At 42.5% G+C, this 22,621-nt stretch overlaps 2 protein-coding genes across 2 annotated transcripts; both read left to right on the top strand.

Moving 5' to 3' along the window:
- The first annotated feature begins 136 nt into the window (after positions 1 to 136).
- slc6a19a.1 (solute carrier family 6 member 19a, tandem duplicate 1) lies at positions 137 to 5,869 on the top strand. The gene is made up of 12 exons (XM_053513034.1): positions 137 to 365; positions 910 to 1,050; positions 1,280 to 1,417; positions 1,500 to 1,681; positions 2,539 to 2,649; positions 2,757 to 2,869; positions 2,973 to 3,101; positions 3,206 to 3,362; positions 3,436 to 3,640; positions 4,276 to 4,435; positions 4,517 to 4,679; positions 5,623 to 5,869. The coding sequence occupies exons 1-12, from the start codon at positions 173 to 175 to the stop codon at positions 5,824 to 5,826; spliced, it is 1,896 nt and encodes a 631-aa protein (XP_053369009.1). The 5' UTR covers positions 137 to 172; the 3' UTR covers positions 5,827 to 5,869.
- A 346-nt stretch (positions 5,870 to 6,215) lies between these two features.
- Positions 6,216 to 22,621, top strand: slc6a18 (solute carrier family 6 member 18). Its single transcript, XM_053513679.1, has 12 exons — positions 6,216 to 6,439; positions 12,608 to 12,748; positions 12,862 to 12,999; positions 13,079 to 13,260; positions 15,298 to 15,408; positions 15,616 to 15,728; positions 15,851 to 15,979; positions 16,474 to 16,630; positions 17,676 to 17,880; positions 18,459 to 18,618; positions 19,502 to 19,664; positions 22,002 to 22,621. Exons 1-12 carry the CDS (start codon positions 6,295 to 6,297, stop codon positions 22,203 to 22,205), a joined length of 1,848 nt encoding a protein of 615 aa, XP_053369654.1. The 5' UTR covers positions 6,216 to 6,294; the 3' UTR covers positions 22,206 to 22,621.

Here is a 22,621-nt window from a genome sequence, read left to right on the forward strand (position 1 = left end):
ATTAATACAGGGTTGAAGACCATTTACACACACACACACACACACACACACACACACACACACACACACACACACACATATATATAGGTGTACGCCTATTTATCTATGCATACATACCATGAGAAAGCCACAGAAAGCAGGACTCTTTGAGGTTTGAGGACACAGAGCAAGAATGAAGCTGCCAAACCCAGGTCTGGAGGAACGGATCCCATCCCACGATGATCTAGAGGATATGGAGAAGGTTCAGGCTAAAGACCGTCCTCAGTGGGACAATAAAGCTCAGTACATGCTCACCTGTGTGGGGTTCTGTGTGGGACTGGGGAACGTCTGGAGGTTCCCTTACCTGTGTCAGAGCCATGGCGGAGGTAGGACCTTTGGGTTTTTAAAGAAAAAAAAGAGGAATATATATACTGTATTTATATATAAAGGAACAACTAAAGGCAAATGCTCAGTAGAACCTAAGAATTAACTGGCTGAGATTTGCAGGCCAAAGTTGTCTAGAACATCAATGCCATGTTCAGTCTCTCTCGAAAATTATGACCTCACAGCAGGAAAAGAATTTGAAAAAAGAAAAATCAATTTGGAATTCTACTCAGAAATTTGGGATGGAATATTTGATGTCTGATGTCATGTCAGCATTGTCACTCCACATTGTCAACAGTAAATTATCGAAGACTTTACTACTATCAAAGAAATCATAATTAGTAAATTTGTCAAATATAGTAAGTTTGATCTTAAATAAATCCATCATGAACTCATGAATACTGTTAGCTGGCTAACTTGTTGCTATCAAAGCTTAAGCTCATGGAGGTTTACATTTATTTACGAGCTTGTACCTTCAAAACAAGCTTGAAAGGTTTAGATGGAACACTTCCCTATAAAGTTGAATGCAGTTCAATGTGTCTCCAGGAGCATTCATGATCCCGTTCCTTCTGCTTCTGGTTCTGGAGGGAATTCCTCTCCTGCATCTGGAGTTTGCCATCGGACAGAGACTGAGGAAGGGCAGCATTGGGGTCTGGAGGTCCATCAGCCCTTACCTTACTGGGCTTGGTGAGATTTATAATAAAATGTCAGCAGAAAATAATTTTAACTTTGGTTACTATTTTCACCTCCAGTGGGTTAATTCAGGTATTGGCTAATTCATATTGCTAATTTTAATTCATGCTAACATTTCAGAGCTAGTAATGCCGCTCCTCATATATATGGAGAACTTTCACCACATAAACATTGACTTGATTTAACCAAAATGTAAACATGAAGACGTACCCTGTGTTTTCAGGTATTGCCTCCATGCTGTGTTCCTCCATAGTGGGTCTGTACTACAACACCATCATAGCCTGGGTCATGTGGTACTTCTTCAACTCGTTCCAGGACCCACTGCCATGGACCCAGTGCCCCTTAAATGAAAACAGAACAGGTATGATGAACAAGGAGGTGATCTGATGAAGAGACTGAGAACTGATAATTACTCCTTTCCTCTTATCACTTTTTCCCTATAGACGTGGTGTCGGAATGTGGCCGCAGTTCCTCTGTGGAATATTTCTGGTACAGAGAGACTCTGAACATCTCAACCAGCATTGAGGACTCAGGCGGATTGCAGTGGTGGATGGTGCTGTGTCTGATCGCAGCATGGGCGGTTCTCTGGATCTGCTGCATTCGAGGCATTGAAACCACTGGAAAGGTTAAATAATAATAATAATAATAATAATAATAACTACACTACATAACGTAGTAAATTCTGATTTTATCTTATTGTTGGTTTGTTCTATGACCTTTGGTTAAACTTACCAAGGGAAGTAATAAGAGCACAAGGTAATGCCAGTCTCCATTCTCCTTCACTACCTCATGGTCAGTTACTGAAAGCACAAAGACAGAGGTGAAAATTATCACACTTCTATTACCTGCCTGTTCAATTGTTGTCATCTGCTGCTGACACCTGACCACGCCCTAATATTTAACCAACAACAACAAAAGCAATGGACCTCTATAAATAGCTTAACATCACTGCAAAATAAAGTCGATGTGTAATATTTGCAAAGTGGGGTGAACTTCAACAAAAAATTAACTTTCCTCTCTCATAGTTGGCTCACCAAACTGTTTAATCAGAGAATTAACAGATTCCCTTAATCTTTTGCTAGGGTGGTGTACCATTACCAAATAAATTCCGTGGGTCTTCCTGGCTGGAATCGAAATAATTTATTCACAGATTCCACAAATTCTCAAAAAATTTAACAATAATAAAAACCATGTGTTGCTTTATGAAAGTTTATTTTGTGATATTTAGCTAGCTGTTTGGAGAGAAAGAGATGCTAAGTGATAATATCTCTGCCAAGTGGACCAACAATAATCTAACAATAATGAGACAGGTGTATTGAAGCAGATTGACCAACCCCTGTCATGTAAAAATGACATTTTCTAGTCATAGTTGGACTTAGAACATCTTGTATAGAATCAGATTTGCTGATTTGAGTGTTTAATGAAAACATTTATGCTAATTTCCAAGTGGATAATCTGTCAATGATTTCTTCTTTTATGAAGGCCGTTTACGTCACATCCACTCTCCCCTACCTGGTCCTCACCATCTTCCTGATCCGAGGACTGACCCTCAAAGGCTCCATTGATGGGATCAAATTCCTCTTCACTCCTGATGTAGGTTACCTTTACTTATTTTAAACAAGGCCAAATTTACATGCATTCTCGCACTATCCTGGTGATGTGATACACTGTGATTCTCTGTAATCGCCTGATTTTTCAAGGTGAAAGAGTTGCTGAACCCTTCCACCTGGCTGGATGCAGGTGCTCAGGTGTTGTTCTCCTTTTCAGTTGCTTTTGGAGGACTCATCTCATTCTCCAGCTACAACCCAGTGCAGTAAGTTAATCAGACATTTCCCTAATTTCACAACAACAACAACAACAAAAATCAAGACATGAGGTGAACCTTTAAGTGTGTTAAACATTTGATGTTTTGGCAGCAACAACTGTGAAAAGGATTCAGTGATAATCTCTATCATAAATGGAATGACCTCGGTATATTCAGCTACAGTCATCTACTGCATCATTGGCTTTCAAGCCACAGAAAAATATGAGGAATGTCTAGGAAGGTATACTGATATTGAACCTGTTATTTTTCTTGTTTAAAGTTTTTTTTTTTTTTTTTTGTAGAACACTTAATAACTCTTGCGTTTTTGTTGTTGTTGCTAAACAGAAACATTTTGGCCCTCATAAATACATTTGAACTTCCAGATGGGAACATTACAGAGAGTAACTATGATGAAGTTGTACAGGTTCTCAACAGCACATCACCATCAATCATTCAGAAGCTCAGTCTGGAGACCTGTGACTTGCAGACTTTCCTCAGTCAGGTACACTTTAAAATGATGTTCTGGATTAAAATAATATGGAGGGAGTTATAATAAGAACTGGTTTGGTTCACAGGGAGTAGAAGGTACTGGTCTGGCCTTCATCGTGTTCACAGAGGCCATCACCAAGATGCCCATTTCTCCACTGTGGGCAGTGCTGTTCTTCATCATGCTCTTCTCTCTGGGACTTTCCACCATGTTTGGCCATGTTGAAGGGGCTGTAAGGCCTCTGCAGGACCTGAATGTTTTACCCAAGACTTGGTCAAAATCTGTTTTAACAGGTAGGCTCATTATCAAAGCTACATTTAGAGTCGAGTTAAACTCACAGTAAGGATTTAATAATGAAATTGAGCAAGTTGCTAAAATAATGAATTTATTTCCATTAATAAATGTTAATGAATGGGTTTATAGGGAGCAGTAGATTAAGTCATGGGCCTGGAACATGTTGTGTGTCATCAGGTAAGAAAAAATGTGATAACCTGGTCATTCAGTACTGTACATACAACGTCAGCTGACTTCAAACATTGCTGTGCCTAGACCTGAGCAACAGAAGCAACCCCAGATCATGTTATTTACTGGCGAGTGCATTGAATAACACAAACACTGATATTTTTAATTCAACACTTCAGAATTTAGTATTGTTTTGCTTACTGAAGTGAAGTGAAACTCTGTGCAACCCTGCATAAGCCCGGTGCCATGATCACCACAATCTATGTACCACCCATCTTCCCACATTAACAAACAAAGTTTTCATTTCCGTTATGTAGTCCCGAGTTGTTGTTTTTTTCCGCAATCTTGTATAGTTCTGTGTTGTTTTATGGTGCACCACAGGCCATCAGGGATGTTGTTTGGTTTCACACTGGACTGTACCTGCTCTGTATCAGCCTTTGACTTAACTCTGGATTGTCTTTTGCAGGTCTGACATGTCTGGTCTCCTTCATCATTGCCCTTGTGTTTGTGCAGTCTTCTGGAAACTACTGGCTAGCGCTGTTTGATGGGTTTGCAGCATCTATTCCGCTGCTCGTAGTAGCCCTGTGTGAGCTCCTTGCAATGGTTTACATCTACGGCATTGACAGGTATACAGGTGTCCACTTACCCCTGTGACAATGTCATGTCTGGTTTGGAAGCTCCTGGTTAACTCAGTTCTTTTACAACAGGTTTAATAAAGACATGGAGTTCATGGTTGGTCATAAACCCAACATCTTCTGGCAGGCTACCTGGAGAGTCCTCAGTCCTCTCATCCTCTTTGTCATCCTTGTTTTCTACCTTATAAAAACTGTTAGCACAAAGCCAACCTACATTGTCTGGGACCCTGACTCGGTAAATGCTCTTTAAATATTTAGCACTAACAGTAAATGTAAATGTCAGTTATTGTATGAAAATATAAAATGAACACTCCTGGAAAATGTGAAGTAATAACATTTGACTTTTGTTAGAATGAAGCCTTTAATTCCTGACAAAATTAAAAGCCAAACACTTTGATATTTCATCAGTGCACCTTTAGCTTTGACTGTGGTGTCCATGTGTAAAAATGATTTCTCATTAGAAACCCTCCATAGATGTGATCCTCTGGTGGTTCAGTACATTCAGGTGGTCAGCTGACTTCATTTTATTGCCCCATAACGTTACTGAGTCTAGACCTGAGTAACTGATCAACCCCAGATCATAACACTGTCTCCAGAGGCTTGTACAGTGGACACTATGCATGATGGGAGCATCGCTTCATGTCCTTCCCTTCTCACCCTGACACGCCCATCACTCTGGAATAGGCTCAGTCTGGACTCATCAGGTCACATGACCTTCTTCCATCACTCCAAAGTCCAGTCTTTATGATCCCTAACAAACTGAATCTGATGAGTCTCAATAACAAGTGGTTTTCTTATGGACACACAGCTGTTTAGTTCCAATCCTGTGCGTTCTCATCACATTGTGTGTGTTTGTATATTGGAATACTCTTACTTTTTTATTAAACATAGCTCTGATTTTACTAGACATTTTTTATTCCGGACGTTTTCAGCTTCTTTAGGATGTTTTTCTGGGTTATCCCTACGGTGTATAATAATGTAATGGTCAGATTTTAACCCAATTCCAGTCATTTCAGCTTTATTTCCTTAGTTGTTGTTCTTGCTTGTTGCAGGACAATAATTTCAAACCCTTTTTTCTATTTTTGGCCAGGCTGTATATGCGGGAAAAGGATGAAAAAGATGGAAAATGCAAAAATGTACCTGATGTTTTAAACTTTCTTCTCTTTGCTTTCCTATAGCCGGGTTTCCCAGCACTGGCTGAAGTGGCTTATCCTGACTGGATCAGCGGCATTATATTCATCCTGGCTGGAATTCCGTGTCTCTGTATTCCTGGAGTGGCTCTCTTTATGATTATATGGAAGCGTTATTGTAAAAGACATTCAGAAAAATCAAGCCTTAGCATCATATCTGATAAAGTGCCCATGAGCATAAAAACACCATGAAGTCACAATAAATTAAGAATTTGAATCTATCTGTCATCCTGTATGTGTGTTTAGTTGAATTTTTATATTTACGTCTCTTTGTGTGTACATACCGTTTAAGACAGAATGAGCTCTTTGTTTTTTTACAAGACCAGACATTCTCAGCATCCTGGGAAACGGTGCATATAAAAAGTTCATATAAAAACATAATGTGCCTTATAAAACATTACGGCTGTAAAGGTCTATGACCTTTGCTTTCATAAAATCCTGTTTAAAATTTTTAATCATTTTTTTTTATATGTGGATGATCGTGCTGTGATTTGGATCGACGGTGTTTAGGTTATCCATTAAACAAGTGAGGAATATTCTACCAGAAACACACAAAGCTTATTGGTCGATTCTCCAAAATCAATAAAAGCCAGAGATCAGAAGTTATCTCATCACAGAGCCGGAGAAGAGGAACTATTAGGGAAATACGTAGTGTAAGTAATGGAGGACAGAGGAGCTGAGGAAGAAACCAAAGAGAGGCCCAAATGGGACAACAAAGTTCAGTATCTGCTCACGTGTATCGGATTTGCTGTGGGACTCGGAAATGTGTGGAGATTCCCGTATCTGTGCCAGATTTACGGAGGAGGTAAGATGAGGGTTTTTGTAAAGAAGCTGCGCATGTGGATGGAGGTTCTCATCTCTCGTCCGTGGTAATCTATTTTTAATCTTAAAGATTTTTCTCATTTCCTGCTTAAATTTTACTTACATTTCAAGGACAGGGAAAAAAAAACATCTGGTTACAGAAAAACACAGAGCCGAGTTCTGATACGTCTTTGAAGTTGAGAACTGTCCTAAAAAAAGCACATCCCTGTGTGAGTGTTTTATTCCTCTTATACCATGGAAACTTACCAACAATTAATTATTTTAATTAAAGAAGACACAACACCAGTCAATCCATTTAAAACTGATCACAAAACAACATCACTTATGTTATAGCAGATATAAACAGTCTTTATTCTCTCTCTCTCTCTCTCTCTCTCTCTCTTCAAATGAATAATAACTTGAATAAAAGAAGTTATGCTTTTCATGATTTTTAATCAGTTTATTATCATCAGAGTGTGTGCTGTACATCTCCTAGTGAATCTTCTGTTGCTATGAAAACAATAACGTATTAGAAGAAATGATTTATTATAACCCTGACTAATCAACACCTTCTGCCCAATCAAGATCGAGAATTCTACAGTGCTGTGAAATAAACATGGGATAACTTACAATCGAATCATTACAAGGCACTTTAAAGTCACACACTCCTGATTGTATTGTATTGTATTTTTAGGGCTTTAGTGGTGCTGCGTGAGGACAGGTTTCAGAATTTGTTTAAACAAAAGGTTTTACACTAATGATATGGGAAAAGGAAAAGCACAAATATTAAAAGGAGATGAAAGAATGGTGAGATATGAGTGAAAAATAAAGGAATAGAAAGGACAAGATGAAAGAAGGAAAAAATCCTGTCTTCTGGTTGATTTGAATCTCATCTTCACCTCTCAGTAAGTGATGCTTGGAGACGGACATTAGCCCTGATTAGCAGGAGGATGTGGACTCGGTGTGATCGTGAACACAGGCGTAAACAAAGGTGACGTGACGCTGAGATGACGTCCACCTGAGTAACTGCCCCAGAGGGGCAATGCCGCGACTGTAATATTTGCTTGGTCTTGTATTTGGCCAACAGGTGTAATGTTCTTTTAGAAAATGCACTAGTCAAGTAAAAAGTAAAATCTGACATTTACAGTAAATTAGCAATTTTTTTTGATTACAGTAAATAAAAAAATCAGTCATACTATTTTATCTGAACACAAAACTATTTCTGAAACTGCGGAAAATAAAAGAACACTTACTCTTAAATTTATCCTTTAGCAAAATATGAAAATCCACAATCTATAAGTCCATAGATCAGACATCAGATGGTATCTAACTCTGTACTAAATCATTTAAATCCTTAAAAACCTTAAAACCCAAACGGCAGAGATATATGTGCTTCTGTGGAAGCCTTTAGAATGCTTTAGACTTTAAACTGTATATTTTGGTTATTAGATATAATAAGATTAGATTATATATAGTATAGATATAATGATATATAATGTTACAGTAATGTATAGTATAACTGTGCAACATTTTGTAGTGAATATAGTAAACAGTAAATAGCAAACAGAAGGTGCATTAGGTAATAAAAATGTGTGTGTATATATATATATATAAAACTATATACATATAACTGTACAAATATTGCAGTGGATTAACATGTCCGTAAGATTACATGCCTAAAAGTAACAGGATATACATATGTACTTGTGTAAGCTCTGAATTGTACAGTATATACAGAGTAAATACCGGTGGAATATACAGTGGTGCAATGACGAGCATACAGTAATTACTGAAGATGTGTAGTTTTTGTTGGTCATAGAAACAACCAAGAACAACCAGAAAAATTACTTTTTTCTCCAGTACCCGACTACACACACACCGAGACGTTACTCCAGTACCCGACTACACACACACCGAGACGTTACTCCAGTACCCGACTACACACACACCGAGACGTTACTCCAGTACCCGACTAAACACACACCGAGACGTTACTCCAGTACCCGACTACACACACACCGAGACGTTACTCCAGTACACGACCACACACACACCGAGACGTTACTCCAGTACTCGACTAAACACACACCGAGACGTTACTCCAGTACCCGACTACACACACACCGAGACGTTACTCCAGTACACGACTACACACACACCGAGACGTTACTCCAGTACTCGACTACACACACACCGAGACGTTACTCCAGTACTTGACTAAACACACACACCGAGACGTTACTCCAGTACCCGACTACACACACACCGAGACGTTACTCCAGTACTCGACTACACACACACCGAGACGTTACTCCAGTACTCGACTACACACACACCGAGATGTTACTCCAGTACTCGACTAAACACACACCGAGACGTTACTCCAGTACTCGACTACACACACACCGAGACGTTACTCAAGTACTCGACTACACACACACCGAGACGTTACTCCAAGACCCGACTACACACACACCGAGACGTTACTCCAGTACCCGACTACACACACACCGAGACGTTACTCCAGTACCCGACTACACACACACCGAGACGTTACTCCAGTACTCGACTAAACACACACCGAGACGTTACTCCAGTACACGACTACACACACACCGAGACGTTACTCCAGTACACGACTACACACACACCGAGACGTTACTCCAGTACTCGACTACACACACACCGAGACGTTACTCCAGTACACGACTACACACACACCGAGACGTTACTCCAGTACCCGACTAAACACACACCGAGACGTTACTCCAGTACCCGACTACACACACACCGAGACGTTACTCCAGTACACGACCACACACACACCGAGACGTTACTCCAGTACACGACTACACACACACCGAGACGTTACTCCAGTACTCGACTAAACACACACCGAGACGTTACTCCAGTACTTGACTAAACACACACACCGAGACGTTACTCCAGTACCCGACTACACACACACCGAGACGTTACTCCAGTACCCGACTACACACACACCGAGACGTTACTCCAGTACCCGACTACACACACACCGAGACGTTACTCCAGTACTCGACTAAACACACACTGAGACGTTACTCCAGTACCCGACTACACACACACTGAGACGTTACTCCAGTACCCGACTACACACACACCGAGACGTTACTCCAGTACCCGACTACACACACACCGAGACGTTACTCCAGTACTCGACTACACACACACCGAGACGTTACTCCAGTACTCGACTAAACACACACCGAGACGTTACTCCAGTACTCGACTAAACACACACCGAGACGTTACTCCAGTACTCGACTAAACACACACCGAGACGTTACTCCAGTACTCGACTACACACACACCGAGACGTTACTCAAGTACTCGACTACACACACACCGAGACGTTACTCAAGTACTCGACTACACACACACCGAGACGTTACTCCAGTACCCGACTACACACACACCGAGACGTTACTCCAGTACCCGACTACACACACACCGAGACGTTACTCCAGTACTCGACTAAACACACACCGAGACGTTACTCCAGTACACGACTACACACACACCGAGACGTTACTCCAGTACACGACTACACACACACCGAGACGTTACTCCAGTACTCGACTACACACACACCGAGACGTTACTCCAGTACACGACTACACACACACCGAGACGTTACTCCAGTACACGACTACACACACACCGAGACGTTACTCCAGTACTCGACTACACACACACCGAGACGTTACTCCAGTACACGACTACACACACACCGAGACGTTACTCCAGTACACGACTACACACACACCGAGACGTTACTCCAGTACACGACTACACACACACCGAGACGTTACTCCAGTACTCGAATACACACACACCGAGACGTTACTCCAGTACACGACTACACACACACCGAGACGTTACTCCAGTACCCGACTAAACACACACCGAGACGTTACTCCAGTACCCGACTACACACACACCGAGACGTTACTCCAGTACACGACCACACACACACCGAGACGTTACTCCAGTACTCGACTAAACACACACCGAGACGTTACTCCAGTACCCGACTACACACACACCGAGACGTTACTCCAGTACACGACTACACACACACCGAGACGTTACTCCAGTACTCGACTACACACACACCGAGACGTTACTCCAGTACTTGACTAAACACACACACCGAGACGTTACTCCAGTACCCGACTACACACACACCGAGACGTTACTCCAGTACCCGACTACACACACACCGAGACGTTACTCCAGTACCCGACTACACACACACCGAGACGTTACTCCAGTACTCGACTAAACACACACTGAGACGTTACTCCAGTACCCGACTACACACACACTGAGACGTTACTCCAGTACCCGACTACACACACACCGAGACGTTACTCCAGTACCCGACTACACACACACCGAGACGTTACTCCAGTACTCGACTACACACACACCGAGACGTTACTCCAGTACCCGACTACACACACACCGAGACGTTACTCCAGTACTCGACTACACACACACCGAGACGTTACTCCAGTACTCGACTAAACACACACCGAGACGTTACTCCAGTACTCGACTAAACACACACCGAGACGTTACTCCAGTACTCGACTACACACACACCGAGACGTTACTCAAGTACTCGACTACACACACACCGAGACGTTACTCAAGTACTCGACTACACACACACCGAGACGTTACTCCAGTACCCGACTACACACACACCGAGACGTTACTCCAGTACCCGACTACACACACACCGAGACGTTACTCCAGTACACGACTACACACACACCGAGACGTTACTCCAGTACACGACTACACACACACCGAGACGTTACTCCAGTACTCGACTACACACACACCGAGACGTTACTCCAGTACACGACTACACACACACCGAGACGTTACTCCAGTACTCGACTACACACACACCGAGACGTTACTCCAGTACTCGACTACACACACACCGAGACGTTACTCCAGGACCCGACTACACACACACCGAGAGGTTACTCCAGGACCCGACTGCACACACATCGGGACGTTACTCTAGTACCCGACTACACACACCGAGACGTTACTCCAGTACCTGAATACACACACACCGAGACATTACTTCAGTACTCGACTACACACACACCGAGACGTTACTCCAGTACCTGAATACACACAGACCGAGACGTTACTCCAGTACTCGACTACACACACACCGAGACGTTACTCCAGTACTCGACTACACACACACCGAGACGTTACTCCAGTACCCGACTACACACACAACGAGACGTTACTCCAGTACCTGACTACACACACACCGAGACGTTACTACAGTACTCGACTACACACACACCGAGACGTTACTCCAGTACTCGACTACACACACACACCGAGACGTTACTCCAGTACTCGACTACACACACACCGAGACGTTACTCCAGGACCCGAATACACACACACGAGACGTTACTCCAGGACCCAAATACACACACATCGAGAAGTTACTCCAGTACTCGACTACACACACACCGAGACCCAGAAAGGGTTAAGGGCCTCGCTCAAGGGTGCCAACAGCGATGATTAGGCGGAGCTGAGGCTCGAACCACCGACCTTCTGGTCAGTAACTCAGAACCTCATCACACTGAACCACCACCGCACCTTACAGTCAGAAAAGGCTTTTAGTTAGCTGATCAGTTAAATCTGAAAAGTGCCACAATGTGAGAGCAGGTGGTTTTCCAGGACCACATCCAGACCTCCAAGTTTCCACTACAGAAATGCTTCAGTCCTTCACTAACCGGACCTAAGAAACACACCGCGCTCAAATACCATGCTTCAGTTTAAAAGCTCACCCACAGCAGCGTAATGGACGATTTTACAAGATCACAAACTCCTCACTGACCAAACAAAAACATCTCGACTCCATCTCACACGTCAATAAAACCTCAGTGTGTTTTACTGCACAGTTACAGCATCATTACAGCGGGATGGTCTGCCATTATACCCAGCGTTTATGATATTCTGAATCACTAAAGGACAAGACTTTTGTCAATACACAGCAAACCTGCTCTCTGGCCAAAAAATCAACACATTAATGTTTTACTGTGACATGTAAAATGTGTGTGTGTGTGTGTGTGTGTGTCAGGTGCATTTCTAATCCCATATCTGATTGCACTGGTGTTTGAGGGATTACCTCTGCTCTACCTGGAGCTGGCGATTGGACAGAGTCTCCGTAAGGGAAGCATCGGAGTGTGGAGCTCCATCTCACCCTACCTGGGTGGAGTCGGTCAGTCCAATCTCAGTCCAATCACATGGTACTCACAGTCAGATTAATCACAGTCTAAGCACAGTTCTTTTTTACCTCTTTGTGTGTGTGTGTGTGTGTGTGTGTGTGTGTAGGCATGGCGTCGATGGTGGTCTCGTTCCTTGTAGGAATGTTCTATAACACCATCCTGGCCTGGGTCCTGTGGTACTTCTTTAATTCCTTCCAGGATCCATTGCCATGGTCACAGTGTCCTCTAAATGAAAACCAGACAGGTATACATACTACACACACACACACACACACACACACACATAAACACAGAGTAATGTAGACACTGTGTGTATTGTGTAGAGTACGTGTGGGAGTGTGTGATGGGGACGCCTGTGAATTATTTCTGGTACCGTGAGACACTGAACATCTCTCCGAACATCGAGTCGAGCGGCTCGCTGCAGTGGTGGATGGTGGTGTGTGTCGCTACCGCCTGGGCCGTCGTCTACATCTGCTTCATCCGCGGCATCGAGACCATCGGAAAGGTCACCGCACAACGCTACACACAGCTACACAATGCTACACAACACTACGCACACCTACACAACTCAACACACACCTTCACAACACTACACAACACTAAACACACCCTCACAACACTACACACACCTTCACAACACTACACAACACTACACACACCTTCACAATACTACACACACCTTCACAACCCTACACACACCTTTACAACACTACACACACTTTAACAACACTACACAACACTACACACACCTTCACAACACTACACACACCTTTAACAACACTACACAACACAACACACACCCTCACAACACTACACAACACTACACACACCTTCACAATACTACACACCTTTACAACACTACACACAACACTACACACACCTTCACAACACTACACACACCTTAACAACACTACACAACACTACACACACCTTCACAACACTACACACACCTTAACAACACTACACAACACTACACACACCTTCACAACACTACACACACCTTTAACAACACTACACACACCTTCACAACACTACACAACACTACACACACCTTCACAATACTACACACACCTTAACAACACTACACACAACACTACACACACCTTCACAACAGTACACACACCTTCACAACACTACACAACACTACACACACCTTCACAATACTACACACACCTTAACAACACTACACACAACACTACACACACCTTCACAACAGTACACACACCTTCACAATACTACACACACCTTCACAACACTACACAACACTACACACACCTTCACAATACTACACACACCTTAACAACACTACACACAATACTACACACACCTTCACAACACTACAAACACCTTCACAACAGTACACACACCTTCACAACACTACACAACACCTTCACAACACTACACACATTCATAACACTACATAACACTACACACATCTGTACAATCCTACAACGCTCATCATACATTAAACAACTACAGACACACCTAAACAATGGTATACAAACATTAACAACACTATATAGTGGAACCTTGGATTACGAGCATAATTCGAAAGCAGGCTCGTATTCCAAAACACTTGTAAACCAAATCCCAATTTTCCCATAAGAAATAATGGAAACTTAAATTATTCGTTCAACAGCCCAAAAAAAATTTACATAAAAATAATTAACACAAAATATAAAGTAAAAATAAAACAAATTAACCTGCACTTTATCTTTGAAAAGAATCGCGACAGAGCAGTGTTTCCTTTAGAGTGAGAGAGTGTGTGTGTCTGTGTATTTGTGTGTCTTAAGCTGAGAAGAGGAGGGAAGTGGTATGCTGTTCAATGACGTGCGCACACTCACACTATCACACAGACACAAAGAGGAGCTGATACAGGAAGAGCAAATGGATCCTAAACCTCTCTAATGAGACGCGCGCTGTACACACACACATACAGACACAAAATAAAATATGTTTTACACACACACATGGTCACAGTGTTATAGTAAACAGTACACACGTGTACAGATGTTGATTATACCAGTAAGAGACGAGCACTAAGACCCAGCAGCGGAGACGATTACCCACAATTCCACAGCGCAAAAGAGAGAAAAACCATTGGCTCAGTTGTGATCACGTGACGCACAGCGGCACAACAAGAAGCGCATGCGTGATACATGATACTCGGTACTCATAAACCAAGACTTGATCGTTTTACAAGTTCAAATTTATTAAAAATCTTTGCTCATCTTGCGGAACACTCGCTAAACGCGTTACTCGTAATCCAAGGTTTCATGGAATTAGTATCTAAAAATACTCTCAGTGGACTTGTGCCACAACAGATGCACTAAATTACCAAACAACAATATACACACCCTTGTTGATACACAAAAATATTTACACAACATTGAAAAATATTCACTTTACAGACACACCATAAAACATGACTTATACTTCTAACAATATGTGTGTGTTTCTCACAATATAATACCAATGGCTGGTTTTAGCAACTAAAAAAAGGTTTCTTGTGTTTGTGTGTGTGTGTGTGTGTTCTGTGCAGGCGGTGTATGTAACAGCTACATTTCCTTACCTGGTGTTAACAATTTTTCTCATACAAGCTCTTACACTTCCTGGAGCCACCGACGGACTGGAGTACCTTTTTACACCAGACGTAAGTTAAATGCACACACACACACACGCACACACACACACACACACACACACACACACTAAAGAGTCCTTTTTTAGTGGCTAAAACCATTTATCTTATATTGTGGTTTGTTGTCCAAACAATTACAATAAACCTGGAGTTTAGATAGGTTGGCATAATGCAACTGTGTGTGTGTGTGCGTGTGTGTGTGTGTGTGTGTGTGTGTAGTGGCAGGTCCTGTTAAACCCTCAGGTGTGGTTAGATGCTGCCACTCAGATCTTCTTCTCTCTATCTCTGGCGTTCGGAGGCCTCATCGCCTTCTCCAGCTACAACCCCATACAGTGAGCTCTATGACACACAACCACGCTCACACTGGGTACAGAGATTTACACACACACAATCTGAGCGACAAAAAATTGTGTGTGTGTGTGTGTGTGTGTGTGTGTGTGTGTGTGTGTTTCAGGAATAACTGTGAGCGAGACGCTTTGCTGGTGGGCTGCATTAACAGTCTCACGTCGCTCTACGCCTCCATTCCTATTTTCTCCATTCTGGGATTCAAAGCTACTACAAACAACAACAACTGCATCCAGAGGTGCGCACTTTCACCCTCTAGCTACAGTACACTAATAGTGCATGCTCGAAGGCTGTGAAGGCATCATGGAGATCGGGTAGAAGGATCTGCAGATGCACACAGCATGCACATGGCCACCTTGTGAGTGAGGGTGCGATTAGCTGGACATGTTCCAGAAATAGTGCTCATGGTAGCAGGATCACATGGGTTTAGATTTGAGCGATACTGCTGCAGGAACTGGGGTCAGGGGTAGATCAGTGGTAAAGACATAGGCCTACTCATCAGAAGGTCTCGAGTTTTAACGCTTAATCGCTCTGGATAACAACGTCAGCCAAATGCTGTAAATGTAAATGTCGACCGTGTGCTGTGTACAGTGTGGACACACACTACAATACACAGCATGGAGAGTGCGTTAACCCATGATCATGCTTCACAGCAATGCAGTGTGTGTGATATTAACATGTACCCTGTCCCAGCTGTAACATCACACCTAGACGTTGTGTGTCTCTCCACAGTAACATCCTCAAACTAACCAACGAGTTCGACTTCTCTGATCAGAACATCACCCTGAGTAACTATAACGACTGGCTGTCCTACCTCAACAGCTCCTATCCTGATCAGGTTACTTCCCTGGATCTGAGACACTGCGATCTGAAGAGGTTTCTGGATCAGGTATGAGCGGATCCAAATCACTTCCTCCTCAATGTGCACTGAAGAAACACCTGATCAATTCTAACAGGAGGGTGTTTAATAGATCGGAATGTGTAGTGTGTATGTACATGACTATACTAAAAGCTTACTGAGAACGGTGCTGGAGGTTTGAAGTCCAGGACAACTTACAGGTTTAGCAGCTGAAAGATGTTTTGGTTTAACTCACTAGATCATGACCAGGTTCAGGAGATGTGGTGGAGCAGGTAGATCGCCAAATGATATTAGACTGAGAGCTGGACTTGTTCATGCCACTAAGTTTGTTAGGGTGACAGTAGATACCGTTCTTATCTGATGTTTGGTTTTCATGGCATCGTATGAATTCAGAAGAAAGAAATGGCCTCCTACCAAATGTACACATTAGATGACTATCTAATATAAGAGCTGACGGAGCTCAATCCTCCAAACTGTCGGTTCTTGCTCTGTTCTCTCTGGAATATTCTGTGGAGTAGAAACTCTTGATGCTGATTAGGCATTTAGCAGACACTCCCTTATCCAGAGAGATGAAGAGCTTTGGATTCTCATTCTAGTTCACTCAGAGCGCCATCTAGTGCACTTAGTCCGTTTCATGCACTTAGTTCGCGTTTTATGTAATTGCTTTGGATTAAAGACTTAAAGATAAAAAGAAAGCAAGCCAAGACAAGCTCATAAATTTTGAGTCATAATCTGTTTGATCTGTAAACACACTCCTCTGCTGATGGAGGATTGAACCTGATCATTTTTCAGATATCTACGGTATATTCCATTCTTTTGGCATAGAAGTGAGTTTTCTCTTTTCAGACCTTTACCCTGATCGCTCATTTCATGCTCTTACCTTTGTGTACTTTTTCGCTTTTATGGAATTTTGTGGGTGTCACTACATGCGACTGTTCACTGATCAGCAAACACACAACTTTACCAAACACACTGATGAATGAGGATCAGGGTGGGGACTAGCGTGGAAGTAGACGAAGACACAGTTGCTGTTTTCAGCCCTAGCTTCTCATGTGTGTTTCTCTCTCTGGACCAGAGTGCATCAGGAACGGGTTTGGCCTTCATCGTGTTCACAGAGGCGGTGACCTCCATGCCTGCGTCCCAGGTGTGGGCTGTCCTCTTCTTCATCATGCTCTTCAGCCTCGGCCTGTCCTCCATGTTCGGCAACCTGGAGGGTGTCCTCACTCCGCTGCTCGACCTGAACATGGTGCCGAAGTGGATTCCTAAAGAACTCTTCACTGGTACGAACGACACACACATTAATCCATAATAAAGGTGATAGGACACCAAGCAGGGAATGGATACCACATGACCATTCCCTTTATTAAAGTATTAGTTTTTGTTTTTTTAAACACATTTTAAACAAAAGTAAATGGCACTCAAATCAAACCGAGACTTGTGATATAATTTCTGCTGAATGAAGACGTAAAAGTGATTGACATTGACAGAAGCCTTCGAGCGCAGTATGGTGATGAGACTGCAGACGTTTTAAAGAAGGCCGTACGCCCGCGAGCGATGATCCCGGCCGAGGTGGCTCGGAGCCCCCTGCAGTCGTTCCCGGGATGTATATGGTTGAAGTGACAATAAAGCCGACTTAAACTCTCTCTCTCTCTCTCTCTCTGTCTCTCTCTCTCTCTCTCTCTCTCTGTCTCTCTCTCTCTCTCTCTCTGTCTCTCTCTCTCTCTCTCTCTCTGTCTCTCTCTCTCTCTCTCTCTCTCTCTCTCTCTCTGTCTCTCTCTCTCTCTCTGTCTCTCTCTCTCTCTCTCTCTCTGTCTCTCTCTCTCTCTCTCTGTCTCTCTCTCTCTGTCTCTCTCTCTAGCTGTAATCTGTATCATATCGTTCCTGGTGGCTCTGATCTTCACCATGAGCTCAGGAAATTACTGGCTGGAGATTTTTAACAGTTACGTCGGCTCCGTCCCGCTCCTCATCATCGCCTTCTTTGAAATCATCGCTGTGGTCGGCTTCTATGGAATGGGACGGTTAGTTAGATTTTTTTCTGATTAGTAAAGCAGCTGCTGGTGTAAATGTTTCATATTGCTGTGTATTATACGTCATATCACATGTTACCACATCAAATCGCTAATAATAATAATAATAATAATCATAATAATAACAATAATAATAATAATCGTAACTTTATGACTTTTAGACCCCACCTACTTTTGCCTTCACACACACACACGCACACGCACACACACACACACACACTCTTTCTCTCTGCTCTACACAGAAACACTGCTCTGTCATGATTCTTTTCAAAGGTAAAGTGCAGGTTAATTTGTTTTATTTTTACTTTACAGCAGTGATTTTGTTAGTGTGTTGCTCAATCGAGTGTCGTTAGAGAGATTTCTTGTTTATATTTTTTCGATAAAACAGTGTTTTTATTGTCCACGCATGTGTGTGAAAAGAGTGGAGGAAAGGTAACTGTGTAAGATGAGAAGGGGGAGAGGGGAGCTTACTTTAGATTCACACACACACACACACACACACACAGCGCCTGCACGCATAAATGGAAACACTTATCTGTCGAGATTAATTTTTTACCTTTTTTAAAAGTAAAGTGTTAATTAGTTTTATTTATTTATTTTTTTTTTCATTTTTACTTTTACACTTTTTGTGTTAATTATTTTTATGTATTTATTTTTTTGGGCCGTGGAACGAATAATTTGAGTTTCCATTATTTCTTATGAGAAAATTACATTTGGTTTTCGAGTGTTTTGGAATACTAGCACGCTCCTGGAACAAATTATTATGCTCGTAATCCGAGGTTCCACTGTATCTTATAAATATTGAGGAGTTTCCACACATTCAAGCCTTTAAGCCGATGCCTCATTTTCCTGTTTTGTCTTTGTGAACCCACAGCTTTAGTGAGGATCTGGAGTTTATGACGGGGCGAAAGCCCAACATATTCTGGCGTGTGTGCTGGTTGGGGATCAGTCCTGTGATGCTGCTGGTGGTACTGGTGGCATACGTGGTGATTCAGGTGCAGGTGCAACCCAAGTACCCCGCCTGGAACCCAGGATACGTGAGTGTCCAGGACAAACACACCACGAGGACCCAAACACTGATCTCTCTGATCTCACTTCAGCAACTGCGGCTAAGGAGAAGCTTAGTGCGTTAGCTTAGCAAGGCGCTAATCTAGCCTCGGTCTCTAAGCAGACTGTAATCTGCACTCAGTGTCAGCATGAGTTCTTACTGAGGGTCAGACATCAGTGATCAGGCTTTAACAGCTTTAACGTCTGATAACTTATTCAGCTCAGCCCTGCGTTAACGGATACTACAGCAGGGAGTTTCATGGACACGCCTGTGTATGTAGAGCTGGTAGCTAAGAACAAGGTGAGCTAGAAAAAAAGTACGCTGGATGAATATACTGTATAGAAGGGTTGAGAGTGTGGTCTCTGAGTGGCGCGGTGGTAAAGTGGTGCAGTGGTTAAGTGCTCGTCCTATCATCCGGAGTGATGCTGTGGTCTAGAGAGAGCTGATTGGCCGAGCTCTCTCAGAGGGGGGGGTAAGAGGTACTTGGTGCCCCCACAATAATCACGGCTCTATACAGCCCATTAGGGGCATCTATGGGATGACCTGTCTGACCCATCCTGGTGCCCCGCTTCTGGCTGAAGATCTCGTCACATGGATGCGCCGTGTGTCTCTCTGGGATGCGTCTGGTGTCTGGGGATGATTCTCTCTACCTAGAAGATGGTTCTGGCCTCGACTGGTGTTGGCAGCTGTTTCTTTGAGAACTTGACAGTTCGATAGTTCAGGACTGGAACTTCCTACAAGTCTACCTGGGTCTTCAATAACTACCTGGACTCCATATTAACATCAATTAACATCAGCTATTATAGCTGAACTGCCTCCCACCCTACACACTGTATAAATGCAGATCATTTACTGCTTTCTGTTTCACCCAGATGAGGATGGGTTCCCTGTTGAGTCTGGTTCCTCTCAAGGTTTCTTCCTATTACCATCTCAGGGAGTTTTTCCTTGCCACTGTCGCCCTCGGCTTGCTCACCAGGGACAAACTGACCATTTTGATTCATACAAATTCACATTTCATACAAACTTAAATAATTCTTTTGATTGTGTAAAGCTGCTTTGGGACAAAAACAATTGTTAAAAGCGCTATACAAATAAAATTGAATTGAATTGAAGTCTATGAACTCAAGCAAGCGGAAAGAGCGGATAGCGCTGTCCTCAGAGTGTGTTTGAAAAGAGCGAGCAGTTTGAAAAGATGCGGTCGGCTGGCGTCACGTAGTTCGGAGGAAACACGTGATAGTCTTTGGCCCTCCCAACTGAGTGGTAGTAGCTTTAATGTGGAGCCCCCTAGTGACGGGGAGGAATTGGCTATGACTAAATTAGGGAGAAAATCAGGGAAAAATCCAAAAACAAGATAGAGAGAGACTGACAGGGAGAGATGGAGAGACAGATGGAGAGAGAGACAAATATATAAAGAGAAAGAGAGAAAGAGATATAAAATATAGAAAGATAAGCAGAGATAGAGAAACAGATAGAGAGAGAAACAGATAGAAAGAGAGAGAGAGACAGCATGATAAAGACAAAGGAATAGAGAGGTATAGACAGATGGCGAGATACTGTACACAGGAAGATAGATGGACAGACTTTTATATATACGGTCGACCCCCGTGAATGCGGGTCAGAGTCCACAGCCTCAGTGGTTCGCAGATTTTTCTTTAAAAACGAACTAATAATCCACAAAAACTACTTGTTTCATAATTTTTTTTCGTGGCAATATTTAATTTTAATGCATTTTAACATTAAACTATTAGGAACAATATAATTAACTATTTATACACAAATATTAATGTAAATTCAGATAAATTTACATATAAAAATGTAATACTGTTTAATTTTAGTACTGTAGAGAGAACACAAAGCGACCAGTACTATACCACACCTGCATGAGTTACATACAGTACACACAGGGGCATCATGGGTATTTTACATTCTAGCACCGCGCGAGTCTCAGCAGTACGGTTATTGTACAGTTCACGGCTTTACCTTTACACTCTGTTTTTAAGACTAATGTATTATCCTGAAACGTAATGAAATTGTTTTGGAAGCATGTTTAGGGTCTAAACTATAAAATAGGCATTTATAGACCACATCCAAAATTAGCAGGTTGCTCTAGGAACGTAACCCCCGGCAATTTTAGAGGTGTATATAGATATATATACAGACAGAAGGAAAGATCTAGAAGGCATAGATACTGAAAACGATGATAGAGAGACATGTAGACGATTTAGAGAGATGGACAGACAGACTAAAACGCGATTGCATGTGCAGTGATAATCTCTAAAGAAATATATCATTAAAGTTTAACTAGTGTGTGTGTATGTGTTTATAGGACCAGTTCCCTGAAGCGGAGATGAAGCCGTATCCCGACTGGGTGTTTGCGATCTGCGTGCTGCTCTCGGCTCTGCCGGTGTTTCCCATCCCCATCGTAGCGCTCTATCACCTCATCAGACGCTTCACACACTCCCACAACCGCTCGCACACACACACACAGCCCAAGAACCCATACGGCAACACCGCCTACATACCAGACTGAGACACAAACAACATTCATCAACACCAAACACTTATCCTCTCAACTTTTAAAACAAAATAGTCTGGTGATGATCGTTACAGTTACCAATATTACATTACACGTAGTGTGTATGTGTGTGTGAGGGCTAGGTTAGCTGGCTAGCTAACTGTGAGTGCTAGCATGCTAAAAGTAAAACAAACAGTACGTGTCTACCTTACACTTATAACGGTAAGAGATTAGAACATGTGAGAAATGTGATAAATTAAATTTTTTATGATATTTCAAACAATGGTAATTAGCTAATGAGTTAATTAAATTGCTATGTATTAGACGGATTTATTACACCTGATCGGGTGTACGTATATATTTAAACGATGTACCTGTTCATGTTTATCTATTATATATTTGTAAATGAAATGAATAAATACACACATGAA

The sequence above is a fragment of the Clarias gariepinus genome, chromosome 2, assembly GCF_024256425.1.
Source record: "Clarias gariepinus isolate MV-2021 ecotype Netherlands chromosome 2, CGAR_prim_01v2, whole genome shotgun sequence".
Classification (NCBI taxonomy): Eukaryota; Metazoa; Chordata; class Actinopteri; order Siluriformes; family Clariidae; genus Clarias; species Clarias gariepinus.